The sequence below is a fragment of the Solanum pennellii genome, chromosome 5 (assembly GCF_001406875.1).
Source record: "Solanum pennellii chromosome 5, SPENNV200".
Lineage (NCBI taxonomy): Eukaryota > Viridiplantae > Streptophyta > Magnoliopsida > Solanales > Solanaceae > Solanum > Solanum pennellii.
In genome coordinates, this window is record NC_028641.1 from 2,250,101 (window position 1) to 2,270,208 (window position 20,108).

At 33.9% G+C, this 20,108-nt stretch overlaps 2 protein-coding genes and 1 pseudogene across 2 annotated transcripts; 2 read left to right on the forward strand and 1 right to left on the reverse strand.

Moving 5' to 3' along the window:
- Positions 1-478: 478 nt before the first annotated feature.
- LOC107018466 lies at positions 479-4,340 on the forward strand. The gene is made up of 10 exons (XM_015218958.2): positions 479-766; positions 966-1,057; positions 1,496-1,603; positions 1,685-1,767; positions 1,898-2,031; positions 2,175-2,224; positions 2,373-2,465; positions 3,282-3,373; positions 3,763-3,869; positions 3,980-4,340. The coding sequence occupies exons 1-10, from the start codon at positions 560-562 to the stop codon at positions 4,019-4,021; spliced, it is 1,008 nt and encodes a 335-aa protein (XP_015074444.1). The 5' UTR covers positions 479-559; the 3' UTR covers positions 4,022-4,340.
- A 250-nt stretch (positions 4,341-4,590) lies between these two features.
- LOC107020639 (probable RNA-dependent RNA polymerase 1) lies at positions 4,591-13,493 on the reverse strand. Its single transcript, XM_015221081.2, has 5 exons — positions 13,288-13,493; positions 11,427-11,999; positions 6,875-8,739; positions 6,089-6,239; positions 4,591-5,621 (listed from the first exon to the last, which is right to left on the reverse strand). Exons 2-5 carry the CDS (start codon positions 11,931-11,933, stop codon positions 4,800-4,802), a joined length of 3,345 nt encoding a protein of 1,114 aa, XP_015076567.1. The 5' UTR covers positions 11,934-11,999; positions 13,288-13,493; the 3' UTR covers positions 4,591-4,799.
- Positions 13,494-17,799: 4,306 nt separating this feature from the next.
- Positions 17,800-20,102, forward strand: LOC107020426 (annotated as a pseudogene).
- The last annotated feature ends 6 nt before the right edge of the window (positions 20,103-20,108 follow it).

A 20,108-nucleotide genomic window follows, 5' to 3' on the forward strand; every position in this document is an offset into this window, starting at 1 on the left:
ACATAACGAGCAAATTGCACTATGTACTATACATCAAGAGGGAATTAACATGCAAATATCACAAGAGGAATATTATACACCCCCTTAATTTACAATTTAGAATAAATATATTTCTCATTAAAGATAGAGAGTATAACAAATGTCCTATATATGCATTTGACTTTTTAAAACGAGGCTATATTCGTTCTAAATCAAAAGGTTTGGGATTATATATACTTTTTTTGTTAAAAAAAGATATTTTAGTTCGACTTGGAATAGAATTTAAGAATTTTTTTTTAATTTTATTGCGCTTTAATCTTGTGGTATTAAATATACTAGATGGAAAGTTAAAAGTTGAAGTATTACCAAAAAGGAATTTAAAACAAATTAAAAAAGAAATAAGAAAATTCATTTTTTAAACGAAGGGAGTATCATTTTTCTCTTTCAATATTGGTACTTCTATTCCATTTTAATTTTCTTTTCACCCCCTAAACTTCTCAAAAATCACACATCCACAATCCTTAGCCCCTTATCTTCACCAAAACTCCAAATTCTCTTCAAAGCTTTGAACTTTCAAACAATGGCTGGCAATTTATGTATAACTCTCACTCAATCTTCACCCCTTTCACCAAAACTTTATTATTCATCAAAACCCCTTCTTCAGAAATCACATAGAATCTCTATTGCCCCATTTCTCAAATTTCAAGATTCAGCTCCTAGTCAAGGTTCTACAAGAGGGTTCACTACTATATGTTTTTCTAGTCCCAGAAATGGTCCTGGTTATAAAGTAAGTATAATAAACTTCAAATTGGGATTAAGGGTATATCTTTTTTTATGCTATGTATATATTAGGTGGAAGTAATTGTGCTATGTTAATGGAATCTTGAAATTGAAAATGATAAATTTGAATGCTTTTGGAATGAGCTTCTTAGATTGGTTTTTCTCTGTGAGTAATTTTTGTGTGTGTGTGTGTTTTTTTTCTACAGGGAGGTGGACCTGATTGGCCAATTTTGAGACGCTGGGATGTGCCATGGAATTGGCAAACTGTTTCACTTTCTTCACTTGCATGTGGATTAAGGTGTAATTTTGTTACCTGGCTAAGGTTTTAAACATGTTGCTCGGACTTTTCAAAAATGTTTGATTAGTGCATGTTGGATCCTTCAAAAGTAGTGCATTTTTTTGAAGGATCCGACATGTGTGTGGCATCATTTTTGGAGAGTTTGAGCAACATAGGTTTGAATGTCTGAGTAATGAAGTATTATTTTATTGTGAATTGTAAAAAGATTGAACCTTTTTTATAATGGGATGTATTATTGCAACTGAGCAGGACAGAAGATTTATGAACTGTAACATTTTATTTGATAGTAACTGAAAATGGTAGTTTTATTCTTTTTGTTGGTGTAAAATATCTTTATAAGTTGAAATTTACGTTTTGTCTTTGAACTTGGAAGCATAATGGGGTAACTAGTAACCAGTATTGGTCTTGGGAGGAAAAAGCTAACTAATATTCAGGCAGTTTTGTTTTGACAGGACTAATAGAGACAGCGTCAATACCCTATGTAGGACTTGATGTAGAAGCATTGAGCTTGGACGAGAAGGCTGAAATTTTGTTCGCTGATCAAGCGTATGGACAGTCATTTTAGCATTGTTTCCGTATTGTGTCGAATCTTGATGATTCTGATGTTTTGTGTATTTCTTTTTTCAGTATAACGACTGCAGTTGTGCTAATAGTCCTTTATACTCTCACCAAGTCATCTCAACCACTTCCTGATGACATATATCGTTATGGTAATTAGCATTTTCCAAGTTATGGGATGATTCATTCATCTGTTGCTTTGTTTGGTGAGAAAACTGGATTGCAGTTTCCTCCACTCTAAATGATTACAGTTTGGTTGATTATGATCTGTTAGTATTCCAGATCTGAAGGAACCTTTCAATCTCCAGAGAGGATGGCTTTTGTGGGCTGGAATTGGTCTAGCGGGAGCAATAGGTGCAATTGCTTTAACAGGAGTAGCAATGTCTGCTTTCAATGGTGAGCCGCCACAAAGAGAGGTTAGAATTGAACTTAACAGTTCATCCAATCTCTCGGATTAAGAATTTCATTCTTTGTATAACCTTTGAAGCAAATTAAATTTCATTTTTCTCCCCTGTGATGTTTTCTTTTTCCTTCGTGAATTCCTTAAAACTTGTTACAGACTGATGCGCTTGCTCGGTTACTCCCATTGATAGGCTCCTCAAGTATCAGGTATTTTCGAAGGAAGTTTGAAGTTCATCTGTAAATTATCTCTGTCATCAATAGGTCAATTGCTTTTGTGTTGATGGCTTTCCAGCCACTTATTGAGTACTTATGCATGATATACAATTGAGTAACCACCTTTCTTTTTTTTATGTAGCACTGCTTCTCTGCTGGGCATTACCGGTGTACTTGCTCCAATTCTCGAGGAGACTGTGTTTAGAGGATTTTTTATGGTCTCTCTGACTAAGTGGTATAATTCTTTCTTTATAAATTTGATTTCAGATATACTACTGCTTCCCATTTGTTAGAACTGGCTCTATGTGTCTGAGTCTCCCGGACTTTGTTGAAGAACTTCAAAAAGAAGGGACAAAAAGTTTTGAATTGCTCAAGATTTGATAACGTTGTTACTCCACTGGATAATTATCTCTTATGAGCATAAAAACACAATAAACATGTAAACATTCTTTTTTCACTAGTTGATCTACTATCTTACTTTTATATTCCCTCATTGTCTAGAAGCTCCTGTCATGAAAGATGAATATGAATTAGTAGTGCTGCCCCCAATAACTCTTTTTGAGTGGACATCTGAGATATCATCATGCCAAGCACAAAACAGGCTAGCAAAGACCAATAGCCTGACCTTTCTGTATCCTTCGACTAGAAAGCAATTGAGAGAGGTTGTCAAACCCAAAATGGAGTTGAGTTGTAAAATTCATTTTGACCTTGTTTGGATTTCATTCATGAGCTAAACAGATAAAAGTAGATTTAAATGAATAAACGAGACCACATGTAAGACTTTTGGACTTTGTTAGCTCTATCCATAAATAAGGCTCATTGTAATAGAGCTAACAAACTCAACTCTTTTGTACCTATTTTGCTATCATGCATCTTCTTGATGCCATTTATAACACTACTTCATCAAAAAGAATAAAAGAAAAATCAGCGGAAGAAAATTGTCTTATGACTTTATTACTTGTGGCTGATTCATATATACACATGCATGTCTATTGTCGACATGTGACTTGATGCTTCATTGTCTCTCAAGCTTTTCCATTTTCCCTTGCAGGGTACCTACACCGCTTGCAGCGGTTATTAGTGGTGCTGTATTTGCTCTTGCACATCTCACTCCTGGACAATTTCCTCAGTTGTTTGTTCTTGGTATTGCTTCCATTTTCTTAAATGTATACGGCACTGAATGAAAGTAGAGGAAAAGCAGAAATTACAAAAAGGAATAACATAATTGGGTTTTACTTCTGAAAGTTCTCAAAAAGATCTATTTGGGAAGGAGAAAATAGTTATAGTAAGAATTGATTTTACCTTGTAAGACATGATCAACAACTTTCTGTAGTTTTTGAGCTTTTATTCAATTTTAGAGGAATGAAATGAATTCAAACATAGTAAAATGGATACAAAGGGTTCATGTAGTGTACCTCTACTAGTTTGGAATTGAAGCACCGTTGAGGCGAATACTTAAATTGATTCTACCCTTTCTTATCAGTGCACTTCTCTTCATGTTTAATCTCAGCTGAAAAATGACATGCTTTCAGGGACTGCTCTGGGTTTTTCTTATGCTCAAACGCGGAACCTCCTAACCCCAATCACAATTCATGCTTTATGGAACTCTGGTGTAATTTTGCTTCTGACCTTCCTTCAGGTAATCTTCTCCTCATAGTGATTTAAAGCATGGCAACAGTATTTGTTGCCATGTTGCTTTCTGTGAATATGCTAGTCTGATTTCTTCCTCTTAAACTCTTTTTTGTGTAGCTCCAAGGGTATGATATCAGGGAAATAATACAAGGAACTTGACTTAGGCACCGTAATTCTCTGGATAAGCTTGCTGCAATTGCTGAACGTAGGAACGAATCTGGTTTTATTTTCTGTAATTTAGGCCAAATGCTAGTTGGAGCTTGCAAGTAATGTGGGAAGCCGAAAAATCCACAAGGAAGCTTCTGTTCATTTTTCAATAATCTATTTGCTGTAGGTTTTGAGTACACAGTTCTCATATAATGTATCCTTGCGAGTACATGTTGATCGTGATCGTTGTATGAATGAATTTTTGGTAGCCATATTGCTTTGTTTGGGCATGTTTCTATCCAAAACTCGATGATATGAAACTCTCTTTTGACACTCTAAAGACATTCAAATAGATATTAGACTGAAAAGGTTACTAAATGATATATCGTTCTCTTCACATCCTTATGGACATTCAGATCTTTGATAGAATTAAGAAGGGTCACAGCAAATCCTGTTGGCACAAATATGAATGTCTCACTAGATTTAATTATTTAAGTTCAGTATTTGGAAATAAGCTGAAATATTATTTATGACTAAGGATATTAAGAAAGGACTTGTGGTTACGCGTAACACAAAAGGCATAATATGAACCATGTTTAGAAGAAAGATAAAACTCAAATCACATACATATTAGTACTTAGCTGTACATCTGTTTTTAAGAGTACTGCATATATGTTGCAGCTTCATGCAGTTTTAAAGACAAAAGGTAGTCAACAATGCATAACAGTTTTCTTATGATCACACCCTATTACATTATATATATATATCAGCTTAACGCTCGAGTGGAATCTCATTTCAACACTAATCTGTGACTCAGCTGAGCCCTGAGAGATGACAAACTGAGAACTGGCCTGTTACGTGCTTTGTCCTTCTTAATCTGGATTAGCTGGTCATAAACACACCAGGGAAAGCTAATGAAATGAGCTCTTTTCAACCCCTGATTGTAGCAACCCCAATATGTAGGATGATATGTAACGTGGTACCAAGCCGAAGCCTTTGGTAACATGTCATCTATATCATTACGCCTCTTGAACCAGGCTCTTGCCTCCTTCCTCAAGGCCCTCACAGCAACACTAATGGCCTCAGCATCTTTTCTGCGGTCAAAAGTTTTTGATGCCTTCATAATGCCACCACTAAGTATTTCAGCCTCTGTTTTTATGCCATAGTAGTCCATTAAATTACCCAGCTTGTTGTCATATTCAGTTTTGTAGTCAAAAGCTTCGTCAATGTAATCTTCAAATCCATCAACTTCCATATCAGCATCATATGACCTCCTTGCAACTTCTCTTGTGAAGGTCGCGATAGAGCTAGCCTGAGGTGCTTTGTCCTTCACTTTCCTGAAAAGCTTTCCAATAACTCTTTCTGAGATATAGCTGGTCTTGTCCGGCTTATCCATGAAGTCTGGGTATTCTTTAGGGCGCAACTGAGATGGTATTTCAGCGGGAACACCAGTCTTTGGAAAGTCCACTGCAATTGAAAAGAGCTCAGCAAGTTTTTTGCATGGATCACTCATGGCCATATCAGGTTCTCTGTCTGCAAATACGACATGGGCATTTGCTATGATTCCCAAACTGTCATTCACAATATAGTTGGTGAAGTACTCTTCAACTTCCTGCAGTAGGTAGACAGGTGAAAGGGAGTTCCTCAGTACTTGCACATACTGGCCAATCCCCCCTGCCCCACAACAAACAAAAAATACTGAAGAGTTCCTCAGTACTTGTATCGCCACTACACATCTTATAAGTATGATTTCAAGAGTTACTGCTGTTCCTTTTTTTTTTTTTGGTCTCATTAATTGATAGATCCTAGAGAAGGAGATCTCAGCAATAGAAAGTACAGTAACCAGTCTGTAGTTGATGCACCTAACACTCACACTAAACTAGATTTGACTGAATCTAAGTCTTCGAGAAGGTAGTCTCAGCAATAGAATTAGTGGACTAATATGAAGCGTTGACAAAAAAAGGATTAGAAGGAAAGAAAAATATCAAGATCATGTAAGGTAAGAGTGGTTGAACATAGTGATGCATCAGAAGCATGATACTTTTGGAAGTAAAACTAGTTGTTCGAAACTAAGGGTACCTCAATTGTGACATTATGATCCAACTGTATGCTGGGTGCTGGAGGATATTCCATCGGCTGGACTTGCCTTGGCGGGATCATGTCTTGATCCCAGCAAACAAAGTAGATATCCCCATCCAAATCACTCCCAGAACATTCATTCGGATGAGGTCTGTCATCAAAGTTTTAACACTTGAGTAACAATGCCATAAAAAAGAATTAAAGATAGAAAGCGTCGACAAGGGTGGAAGCTAGTTTTACACTTTTACTAGAAAGAACAATTAATAAAGTTAACACATTCTTCCATGAACAAAAGTTGAGAATATTCCAGATAGATGAAGTACTGATGAATTATACAACAAAAACATACCCAGTAAGATACCACAAAGTGAGGTCTGAGGAGAGTAGAGTGTACGCAAACCTTTACCTCTAACTCAGAGGTAGGGAGGCAGTTGAAATACATACCTAGTCTGGAGAGTTACGAGTTGAATAATTGCGTAGCCAGTAAGAAAATGATTTCCTCCCATAAGTTAGTGTAGAATATGGGAAGGAAGAAAAGACTTCTTTGTATTTCAATATGCCTTTACATCTCATGACTCATGAGAAGGGGATATTATACAAGTGAATCTTAACTAATTAAGGAAAGACAGTCAATTACTCCCTCTGGCGCTTTTTGCTTCCCGAGAATCAATTTGACTATCTTTGAAACTAATTTGGATTAGAGCATTAGTAAGACCAGGCAAGAAATGGTTAAGCCTTCTATAAACTTACAAGTAAACAGTTATAGGTTTCCAACGTAAAATTTACCTTTTTCCTTTCTGAGGGAATACAACACAATCTACCATGTGGTGCAGCGCTCGAACATTTACAGCCCTTAAAACACGAATATCACCAGGATGCAAGCATGGATTTTTTGCAACAACCACATTTCCCTTCAGAATGAAATTACTGTTGGTGGATCTGCTGTTATTAAATGGATGTAAATCGTCAGAAAACTCTCTGTGTCCAGCACCAGTAAACTGAACAAACACCTGACCATATTCCAAGGTTCTGGATTCATCCAAACATCCCATCATTGTTCTTCCATTTGGAATAAATATTCTTGATCTAGTCCGCAAATCGAGCAACTTGGATGCGCGGAAGGTTTGCAACATCATTGAAAGAAAGGGCTCAGCATCAGGCTTATAACCACAGTTTAGCATTGCCTTGAGAATATTAGTGTTCTCCCCAGGAGACATCAATTCCAAAGCCTCCTGTGCCTTCAAAGAATCATGCAAGATAGCATCAAGCTGATCTACAGCTTCCTTTTGCTTCAGTTCGAGAACTTCATCTTTCACTCCAAGTGTAGACAAGAGAGTAACCAGTTGACGATTAAGATAACAAGGCTGATATTTGCTCCATCCAAGGACATCTAACTTTATGTTGTCTGATTCATATTTCGACATGCTCTTTCTCAAAGACAACTTCATTGATGAATCCGGATCAACACCCACAACACCTTTATATCCACCATAGCGAATCTGGAAAGCAGATGGGGTATATTGAAGGCCACATTTTGAGGCAACTCTATGAGCAAAGTCACCAGATATTTTACCAATTCCATCAGAAAAGACATAGCTGGTTCCATGAACCTTTACATCGGGAATAACTTCAATCTCATGCCTAAGAACACTCAAAGTCTCTCTGGAGGAACCAAAAGATTGACCAAGTCTGGCAGCATATTTTGCGACATTCTTGATCTGCGAAAAATCACCCATCCAAGCTCTTATATCATTTGCAGTAAGGCCAGGTCTTGATGCAAACATCCACACTGAATTATCCCGCAACTGGCTCGATGAAAATGCAAGAAATTCAAATTTTTTATCACCAATTACAAAGCCTTTCCGCAGAGTTGATAAGATCCTCTCATAGATGTTTGTCCTGATACCATTTCCAGTACTTGCTTTTGGTAATAAGTCTGTAGAATACAGTTTCTCCCACTCCTCATCAACAAAAGAAACACGAAGAAAGTTATCTATGTCTTCAGAATAATTGCGGAGAACCCGATTGGAAACATTAACCTCTGGACCACAAAAATAAACTTTGCATGGTGTTACTAGGACCCTTCTTACATACACCAACCCATCATCTAAAGTGATGGATGGAGATTTTGGAGGTTGTCTACCCTTGAGATACCCATCATACTGCTCAGTGAGCCACCTCACCGGATCATAACAGCACTCCTTTAAATAGTACAGTTTCTCTAAGGCATGCTCAATGCATGCAACATTTCTCCTTCGAGGATCAACTAATCGGAAAAAGTAGACATTTAATGCTGGCCCAGGTATGCATCCATGCTGTACCAAAGAACTAATTTTGAACAAAATCTTGTAGGGAATTGAAATTCCTTCCGGAGGCTGGACATTGGGTACCAGAGCTGATTTTTGAGAGACGAAAAAGGTGAAACCAGTCTGTAAAGTAAAATTGTTTTCACGTTCTGCATAGTGAAAAAAACTTTCCTGGAAATTTGGAAGACGAACACCCCTACGAAACTGCAAACATAAGCTAGAAGATAGCCCTATCCAAGATGGAGGGAAATCTGTTGTCCTCACCCACTGATCATCAGGAGTTTCCTTAAAGAAGCTATAACAGGAGTTTTCAAGTCTCTTATAGATCCGAGGAGCACCAAATAACTAAATCATAGAAATTGAATGAATAAATCAATACTGAATCTTATCATAAATCAGCAAAGTAGACTACTGATCTAACCAGAATTTAATTATATGAAGCGAAGTATTAACTGATGCACTATACTCGTGAGGACATTCTGCAAACACAGTAGAAAAGTTGCTTTCATGTTCTTTAACTTAAAAGATCACGAGCAGACAAGCCACAAGTATTGAAGAATTTGAAAAATGTGGACTTATATTTGTTAACTAATATAAATATGCAAGTTAGAAGCTTGGTTTATTTAATTAACCAGCGGTACCAAGCCTGTGTAGAGCACAGGCCCAAGTTTAACATCTTTACTAACACGTTTTTTCTTATCATCATGAATTTTTAGTTGTTAAAAAGAAATTGTTAACTCGGATCTGTGTTGGTCGTTGGTAGGAGATATTAGGTACCCATGGACTTCGTTGAGGTGCACACAAGCTAACCTGGACACCAAGGTTATAAATTTGAAAAGCTGACAAATGTTCTATAACCATTTTCAACTTTTCTTCTTTAATCGAAACTAAGCACATAATATAATTAAACAGACAAGGGCTATCCAAATGGCTCTAGTCTATGATGCACATATTTTCCACCTAGTAATTTTCCAGTCTTTTTTACATGATAAACAGTGTACATGCCTGTTACAAGACTTAGTATAAACAATCTGATACTTTAAAATAGGTGTCTCAAGGACAGGCAGATCATAAATTACTCGCAAATGAAAAAAAATAATGAAAATAGCAGTATTAAAATGTCTCAACTACCAAAAATCCCCAAAAATAACTGAAACTATAAAGTAACTTGTAAACTGAAAGAAGGCATTAAAATAAATAAATAAATTACAATTTTAAAGATGTATAACCATGCCCCTAAAATATAGAGATGAGCAATACATCATGCATAAACAAAAAGCTCCAATAAGGTACTAGAATGGATTTTCAGGATAAAAATAACATATTTTCACACATTACAAACTCCTGATTAGGGAGCAAAGAGAGAAAGTATAATGAGGATAAGAAGAACTATCTTAATATTAATTTTTACAGAAATTCTGTAATTATCGAACAGACAACGAAGAGCAATATAGATGTTCATCTTACAATATACCTAGAGATTCCCTAATTATTTAGCGAAGTCTTTTTGAGAAAGATTATTGAATGAATAACTGAACGGCCTTTTTGAGAAAGATTATTTAATGAACAATTGAACAGACTTTTGAGAAAGAAATATTATTGAATGAACAATCTAACCACCAATTTTTGAAAAATAACTTTACTTGCAAACCTAAACTCCATGTATTGATCAAACACTAAAAGAACACAAGATGGTAAATTTGGACAGTAAGGTGTGATGATGAAAGCACATTACAGACAACTAAATTAACAGACTTAGTTGCCTCTTTTACGGTTATGAGCAGTGACTGCTTTCGTTTGTGATTCATCAATCGTATAAGCTTACAGCATTCTGTGTCGTGATGCAGCTAATGCTATGTGGCAATATTTCAAAGCAACTAAGTTACGAATACTGCAAACTAAAGAGGATAAAACAGTCAACACATCAAATTTTTTTAAAAGAAGCTACAGTAAGCCATCTGTATCCACCAATGAGAAAGGACAACGAATACAGAAGTACAGAAAACACCTTCCTAAGCTAACCAGATAAAATAAAAGCACATGATTTTGTCTCAATGCACAGCCTAGTTTGTTTCTTCCTTCTGATATCTATCGCGGCTACGTGAAGTGCAATAAAAAAATAGCGAACTCAAAAAGAAAATTCCAAAATTATACGTTTGGTTGGTAGACAGGACGACAAGAAGCTCTTCTGACTCTCTCTAATTAATAGTAGTAATAGTAATTTCTAAATTTAAAATAGGAGCGCATATTAACAGAAAATCAACACAATTTAATTACTTTACCAAAAAAAAAACAAAACAGAAATCAACATTTTATAACTTTGATGGAAAAATCTGCTCAAAAAAATGAAAGACATTTTCCTCAAAAATCTGGATGTTGACAGTACCATTTCATGGTTACTAGATAAAAAAAAGTTCTAGTGCAAATATTCATGAAAGAGGTTAAGAATTTCAAACACTCAGCTTTAAGGATGTCAACAGATATTCTTATAAACGAAAAGGATGTTGACATCAAAATATAGGCTGAGAATATGGTAATCTGGCATGTTAGTTAGGATTTAGGACAGGATGCTAGGTTATCCACGTAGCAGTGCTTATAAACGCACAAGCATCCAACCTTAAAAGACTTTAAGCAGAACAATATCGGGGAGGGCCTAACCGCTATTAATGCTTATGAGCTTGTACTTCGTAATTTCTAAAGCTTCTTTGCTTCATGATCTGTAGCTAGTAAGTTTCCAGTTTAATGTCTGTTCAAGCCTTCATGCATGTTCAGTTTCTAGAAATGGAATTTATGTTCAAAATTCTCAAAAATAGGATTTCAACCCCTTCCATTTGGTTCAGAAGTCAACAAATAAATATATGTTAGCAGAAATGATTTTGCTTCAAAAGAAGTGGATCAACAAACAGTAAGAGACCCAATACATGAGAATTGTGTAGCATTCAACCAATAATCAAATAGTCACAATATTCACAAAGACCAGTCACAGGGAGAAGGATGAAAACAAAAGTTAAGGTTTGGAATAATTGAAAAACCTGTATAAGGAGAAACTGAGCATTTTGACCATATGGACGATGGAGCACAACCTGCCATATATTTTCATATGAAAGCTGAAGTTTATAGTCAGCTGAACCACTAGATAAAAAGAAAAAAAATTTCTTCAATCCAATGCCAAATTGAATTGAAACTTCTGTACTTCCCAACACTGCAAACTTGTCATCTGATATCTGACATCCGAAATTCAAAGTTATGCCATCCATCTGATCCACATACGCCCGCAGTTGGACAATATCAGTTTTCATTTCCCGAGCCTTCAAATAAGAAGAGCCAAAATACAGCCTGTTATTAGCCAAAGTGATGATTTTGTCAGCACTTATGTTGTCGGCAAATTGAACTTTGGCAAATGCTCTAGATCCTCCTTTGGACTGTTTAACCTCCAATGCACATACAGTTCCATATCCTGTATATTTCTCTAAGAATGACTTGACCACTTCCGCAGAGAGAAGATAAGGGAATCCGTAAACCTGAATTGTCTTTCCCATGTAGCCAAATTCCAACTGCAGTTTGACTTTCAAATGCTAATCACCAACTGGAATACCCCCTGAAGTCTACATACAGATGTAACACAAGTAAGAATAATTGTAAAGAACGAAGGAATGAAATTACAAGATTAAGGTACAAGTGTCACCATATTAGGTAAAAGAAGAGCCAAAAGTTACTAGGTAAAGGAGAATCCTACATGCTATGCAATTCAAATTTAGCTGCATCCTCAATATTTCACACATACCCAGTGAACTTAAAAGCAAGATCATTGAACTATTTATCTTTTGTGCTCTCCCCATACCTTCACTAGAGGACAACCCAGAGCTTCATATCTGTCGAACATGTGAGCAACTAAACTGCTGCATAAGCAGGATATCTAAAAGTATGCTCAGTCTAAGGTGCTGAAAACTAGACTCCACAAAGTTATGCAAAATTATGACTAACTATATAAAGGAATACAGCAAACTACTAGATACCTATTTTATACATTTTCCAGACGTCTGAGACATGAAAATTGTAGGCTTTTAGACCACTAAATACAGCAAGACGAATCAAAAGAGAAATCAACCTAATTGATGTACACATATGAGATTTTTTGGCCTATTAAGATATGACACTTAGGCCTAACTCAACTCCAAAAGATTAACTCACAAGGAAAAGATTGTCCAAGTCCATACAAACCAACCACCAATGAATTCCCAACCAATGTGGGTCCCACTCTAAAATCCCTTTGTGCGCAAGCCCACTTGGAGTATGCATCGGGAGCCTAAACATGATGGACCTAACTCAGATACCAAGTAAGATATGATCACCAATCCATTCCCCAACAAGAGCTTACATGGGACCCCAAATAAGATGAACCTAACACTGATATCTATCATGTAAAGATACAACACTTGAACTTAACTCAACCCCAATTTAAGTCAATCATCTAGCTATATGGGGTTTCTTGACTTTAACCAGTCTAGCAAATTACTACTACCTCAAGCCATATCTAATGGTTTTACACTCTCTTCTATACAGCTTTTTGCACAGATGACAAAGTCTCTTTTCTTTTTCTTCATTAAAGTTAACTTTTCCTTCTGCTTCTTCTAAAGCTAATGATCAACAAATAACCTACTAGTAACATTAGTTAAAACATTCTTTCCACCAGGAATTTTACAGAAATTTCATCACCCACGATCATATACATTCAGTCAGACTCACAAAACAATGAAAAAGATTCAAACTTTAAACAACAACAAAACATACAAACCAAGAAAACAGCTACCCAACAGCCTCAAACACATAAACAACACAAAATAAACTGAATCAAAGCAAAATTTCACATGGGGCTTTGAGAAAGTAACTTACTATGCAAAATAAAAACTACCCAGCAGTAGTGACTGAAACTGAAGCACAACCAAATCTATTATCACAACACACAAAGACTTGAGGGGAGTGATGAGTCAATCCCTAGTGAAGTAAGTAAAGAATATTTCTTTATCATTCTAATTGGTTACTTTTGCTTTCAAAGTCTTTAATATATATAAAATCGAACAGGGTACAATAATTCTTGCCTTTTTTTTCCCGTACAATGATTCAATTGAGAAAAAATTGGGATTTGTTTGGATGTTTGCTGATGTATTGAGACTTACGTAAGACAACCTATGAATTGTAAGTCATCTAACACTACAGGGGACATCATGTTTTTTTTTTCTTTCAAAAAATTATTTTAAAATATTAAATATTATATATTAGAATAGAAAGTTAACGTAAAATAAACATCGTTTAGTTTTTCTTGTTAATATTAGTATCTTTTATGATCGTAGTGTTCGGATCAACTTTTATGCATCTCGACTAATTTCATGAAATACCTGCCACCAATAACAAGTAATCAGGTATCAAGTAGTTTTGTCTATCGCGATTAGAACGGATGAGAAAAATTCCTTTAGTGTTTAGTATCAATAACTCTAGTACTATCATATTCTTTCGTTTAACTATTTTTTTTTTCCGTTATTAGTTTATCAATATCATTTTTTTCAACTTACTGATTTTAGTATGGTTTACTTGTGCCGAAAATTTATTTGAAACAATATTTCTACCTTTACAACATAGAATTAGACTATGTCTAGAATTTCGCTCAGTAAAATCGCATTGCGTGATTGTTATTATTGAGTTTTATGTTCGAAAATAATTTTAATATCAAAATAAAATATATATACAAATATAATTTCTACTTTCAAATATATTGTTTTTTTTTTCAACTTCTTCAAATAGTACAAACTTTACTTTTTCAAATAGTGTAGCTTTTTAGTATGTCCAAACGGTCCTTTGGACGTGTTTTGATGAATAATTGCTTCTTTTTAAATTCTTTGTTTTTCTGTTTATTATGTTTTGGGGCAATATACATACATTATATTAAATTATTTTTTAATTTCTAATATTAAGATTTTTATTTCCTTTGTAGGAGATAATATCATGTAAGACAAATATTTTTTAAATTTGATAGGAGATAATATCATACATATATTAAATTATTTTTTAATTTTTAATATTTTAAGATTTTTATTTCCTTTGTAGAAAATGTCATGATTCAATAAAAGAAATTAGATTCATTAATTAAGGAGATATATGGTAAAAGAGTATCAAGTATTGATCTTTTATATATATATATATATATATATATATATATATATATATATATATATATATGTATATATATTTCATAGATGACTGCTATTTATTCTTTTTCTATTCTTGTGTCATTTTTCATATCTTTTAGATTTTTACAATATATGTTAGTTGTTATATTATGACAAAAATAAAACTCAAAAATCATTTTCTTATTAAGTATTATTTTGGATTTCTTATAATTCAATCATAATAATTAACAAAGATCAACAGAGATTTTTAACCATTAAATCAATTTCATTAATCATGATTATCTATATTTTCATCATTAATAAGGAATATGAAATATTGAAATATTGAAATATAAATAACTAAAAAAAAATGTTATACAAAAAATAAAGAAATACTTACCAGTTGTTTTGTGTGATTTGCAAGCAATATATTATTTGAAGAACTCTCTAAATACATAAAAATAATACCATCACTTTTGCCATAGTAAAATTAGAACATTATTTATATACTCTCATATGGATCCTTGAGCTTCCATGCATTTAATAATTTAATTAATATTTAGTCTATAACTCTTCAAATTTCTTACTTCCTCGGTTTCGTTTTACCTGTCAAATTTTAATTTAAAATACCTATTAAGAAAATATTAATTGTTATATTGAATTTTATCATTTTACCTCTATTAATTGATATGATTTCGAATATATAACATTTTTCAAAGACATTAATTCGATGTTGGTTGATTGAGGATACGATAGAAAAAAAAATTATTTTTTCTTGATTTATTAAAAATAACAAGTAAAAATAAATATTACATTAAGAAATATTTGATAAGTAAATAAAGACGGAGAAAGTATGATAAAAGAAGCAAAGAGATACATATTGATGGAAGGGTATTATGGTCACTTAATTTTTTAGGGTTATTTTTGTCTTTTACTTAAACTTTGGAAGTTAATTTCCGTTATAATATAGCGAATATTAGTATATAATGATATATAATATGATGTTATTTGAAGTTCCTGGCAATGAAATATATTGTTGGAGGCCCAAATTACCCTCGTTTGAAAAATAAATTACTAGCACCGAAAAAATTTCAAAAAGAAAGAACGATGTAAATATAAAAAATTATACTCATAAACTTAATAAATAATTTATTTATTTATTTTTTTGTGATTGTAGTAATTTACAAATTAAACAGTTACCTTTCTATTTTGTACATTTAAAGGAGAGTGATTAGTTTTTCGATGCTATTTAAATTTGATTGTTCATCTACATATATTCTAAGCTTTTTTTTTACTAATTATATTTAAAAATTACTGAAGATCAAATTGTTAGATATCTATATAAATTAAAGTTCTTTTTAAGTTGGGAAAATACATTTAAAAAATCCCTAAACTTGACAACAAAGCTCACTTTAGTACTTAAACTACACGGACGTATGAATATCCCCTTATCGTCTTTGAATTTGTAGTTAAAGGGCGGTCCACAATTTAGGGGTGTGGAAAATAAAAAAGGTAAGATATTACTATAGTTACGTCCCTTATAAAAAAAGTAACATATTACTATAGTTACGTCTTTGAATTTGTAGTCAAAGGGTGGTCCACATATTGAACGTATCGTCATACACGAATAAAGCCCAATCATGATATTTGCGCTAAAATAGGAGTGTGCATCGGTCAAATTGATTTTATGTATTAGCAATACGATTTAACGACTTTCAATTGTTAATAAGCTAACCCAATAATAGATCAATACGATATTTTTATCGGTTTTTGGTTTATCGATTTTTTATCGTTGTTGGTTTAATTATTGATTTACCAAATAAGAAAATGTCCATAAAATATTATATGACTTCTCACTTCTCTAAAATGTTTGATATAGTGAAACAAGAAAGATAATGAGAAACTGCATCAATAAGAGAAAATACAGTACGAAGGTTATAATTACAATTTAAATGTCACCGCCAAAATATAGTATGAAATTTCTTATGTTAATCAAATCACAGACCTTTACAAACTTGAAAAAGCTACAACCTACCAGTTCAAACTAAAATTAAACTAAAATCACATAGCTAAAATTGTGAACCCTTACTTTCGTCTTTAGGTTTTGAGTAGACAATAAAGACTAGTAAAGTGGTCTAATGTGTAGTGGATAGAGTACTAATAAGTAGATATAGTTAGTGTCTAGTTATATATTAAATTGTTGATATTTAATATTTAGGAAGGGTAAAATAGTAAATTTTTACCATCTTATTGGGTTATCAGTTTACCCAACCCAGTAACACAACAGTAAAAACCAAAACCGAACCAATAACCCAATAACTTTTTTTTACATGGAGCACATTTAGTCCCTCATGTTTGCTATTGGTGCACTTTTGGTCCTCCCCTAAACTTTTGCCTATTTTTTAACATATATATTTAGTAGAAATAATAACTCTATTAGGCAAAATTAATGTTAAAAAATAGGCAAAAGTTTAGGGGAGGACCAAAAATGCACTAATATTGCAAAAATGAGAGACTATTAGTTCTCCACGTGAAAACCCAACATTTCTAACGTATTCGTTGTTTGTGAAATGCTTGCTTCCGTGTTTAGTATGTCATTAACTATATACACACACTCACACAAAATTGGTGGAAGGTGTAGTATATTATATCAACTTATTTCAAAATTTGAATCTACCCCCGATGAAAACTCATATTTGTACATTTTTGAGTAATTAATAATTTTAACAAATGCTTTTGAAACATGTATATTGTTAAAGATTTATTTTACTTTTTAATTAATATTGGAGTTCGTAGCTCCTTTTATTCATTTCAAATAAATTTGTACAAAACAAGACCGATTCAAAAATTAGATCAGCCCAAAACAATGAATTTTCTTGGCCCAATCCATTAAAAGGAACTACCAACTTCTATATATATACCCTAGAAGATAGGGTTTTCGAATTTGAGTTCCTTTTCTTTCTCCACTTGTCGCCGCTGGATCTATATTAAATCCAACCTTCCTCTTCCTTTTGTTCGTTGATCATTAACACCTTTTTCTTGTTTGCCATGTTAATCCTCCTTCTCAGCTCGCAGAGGTAAGATTTTTTTTTAGCTTGCTCTTTCCTTCTCTATTTGTTTTCTAACTTCCTCCTTTTCACTTGTACAGATATATTCTGGCGAAACAATGGATCCCAGATGTGATTTTGACTTTTGTTAGAGATGTATAGTCTTGTGGTTGAGCTCACAACTGTCTGTAAGTGGCCTTCTTATTTATCTACCTTTTTTCCTCCTTTCTTCCTCTTTGATTTCCTTTATCTAGCTAAAGTATAAGTGGAGACATCCAAAATGCTCCTGACCTCTTTCATTGTGGAGTTTCTTCCCAAACTCGGATCTCTAACTCCCCGTCCGATCCCAAAACTACCTTTTTTTGCTGGAGAGATTTTATGTAAGTTGTTATTGTCTAAACTAGGTAGCTTAATGGTCACAACTAAGTAAGCCCCATAATAACAAATCATTTTATGTAAATATCATAATTGTGAGGTCTGTTGTTGAAATGATTCAGAAGTAATAGCTCTTGAAATTTGATCTTTCTTGCCTTGATAGTTATTGTTCTAATGTTTGACTTATCTGCATTCAGATTCCTTATGCACTCCATTGATAGTTGCTGAAAATTATGCCACTGTCTAATCTTATGTTCACTTGCATAGGAAGTGACAATTGACTTAGCTCCACTCTCCTGAAGCCCGATCCATCTTGGCAATAATCCTCTATACCTTGACGCCTTGTCTATATTTTCTTCAATTTCTTCATCCTCATACCTCTCTCTCTCTCTCCTTCTTTGTTTCTCTTCGTTTGTGATCTCCTCTAAATTAGGAATGCTATTGATTTGATAACCATTTGTTTCCCATATTTGGAACCTGATTCTTCTTTCCTTCATGTGATTTTCTCCCTCCATTAACTTGTTCTTTTCTTCAGAATTCAATTCACTCTGACTAGCAATGCTTTCTCTCTCCTTACTTCTTCCCCCTTCTTATTTTCGACCTACTCTCCTTTGTGAAGTTGTTTTTGCCCTTAAACATTTTCTCTATCCATTTTTTTGTATTGGCTTCCCCTCCCTTTTATGTTGCTCTCTTTGCAACTCCCCTCTCCCTTCTTGTTCTTCTGCCTTTTGAATTTCCCTTAATCTCTATTTTTTTGTTGTTCCACTATCTTGGGAGATTGTTGTGTCTAGTCCCTTTCTTTATTTTCTCCACTTCTTTACTTTTCTTTTGTCAATTTTTTTGGTATTACTCTGGATGGTGACGTGGCATTCCTTTTCATTATGTCCTTGTATTTCAACCCTACTTCATTGCCTCCTTATAGATATTCACTTAAGGTTGCCCAACAAGTCTTTCTTGAAATGTACGCTCATTTCAAAATCATGACATCAACCAATATCTATCCCTCATTTGGTGAACACATATCTCAAATTAAATACTCATCATAGAATTCTATTTCCAGGCACCAAAGGAAATTTCAAGCGTTGTTCACTCCCTCCTCAGTTTAACTAACAACATATTACTATTCACATAGATCCTCCAACATATCAACTTTCAATATGGGTTCTTCCAATGGCTTGATTTGCCTGTGCAATCACTCGGGGGAGACATATATATGGAACCCACCATTAATTAGGAAGTCAAAGGAAGTACCTCATTCCACTTGGGGTGCTTTTTTCTATTCCAAATACGGTTTTGGATAAGATAACTCAGGTGATTGTTATAAAGCTCTATCTATCGATTATTGTTGTATTTCTTACGATGATGTATTCAAAATGAAGATTGTGGTCAACATTTACATTTTGAGGGTCGATTCGTGGACAACGAATCATGGCCAACTTCAGGGCATTTATCTAGTAAATCTTTAGGGCAAATTTGTCAACGAGAAGACTTATTGGATTGCTTCTACTAGTCTTCATAATCACAATGTGTGCAACACCATTTCTTTTGATGTAGCAAATGAAACATAGGGAAGTTTGGAGTTTCCCATTTTGTGGAGAGGTCAATTCTAATTTCAAAATTGGAGTTGTGGAAAGCGACCTTTTTGTGATTTATACTTGTCGTCGAGGTGATACTACTTCGGATATCTAGATTTTGAAAGATTGTCCAAAATCCATAATCTTTCAAAATCTAGACATCAGAAGTAGCATTACCTAGACGACAAGTATTAATTAGAGAAAGGTAACTTCCCACAGCTCCCAATTTGTAATTAGAAATGACTTCTCCACAAATGGAAAGCTCCAAGCTACTCCATGTCTCATTTGCTACATCAAAAGAGAAGATGTTGCACAGATTGGAATTACAAAAACTAGTTGATGCAATCCAATGAAGCTTCCCATTGATATGTTTTACCCGGAAATTTATTAGAAAAATGCCCTAAAACTGGTCATAGAGTGTTCTCCAAGAATCTGTCCTCAAACTATAAATGTTGATCACATTACTCAAGTTGGACTGAAAGAAAAAGGTCGACTCGTCAACACAATAATCAATAAATAGGGCTTTGTAATAATCACGTGAGTCATCGTATATA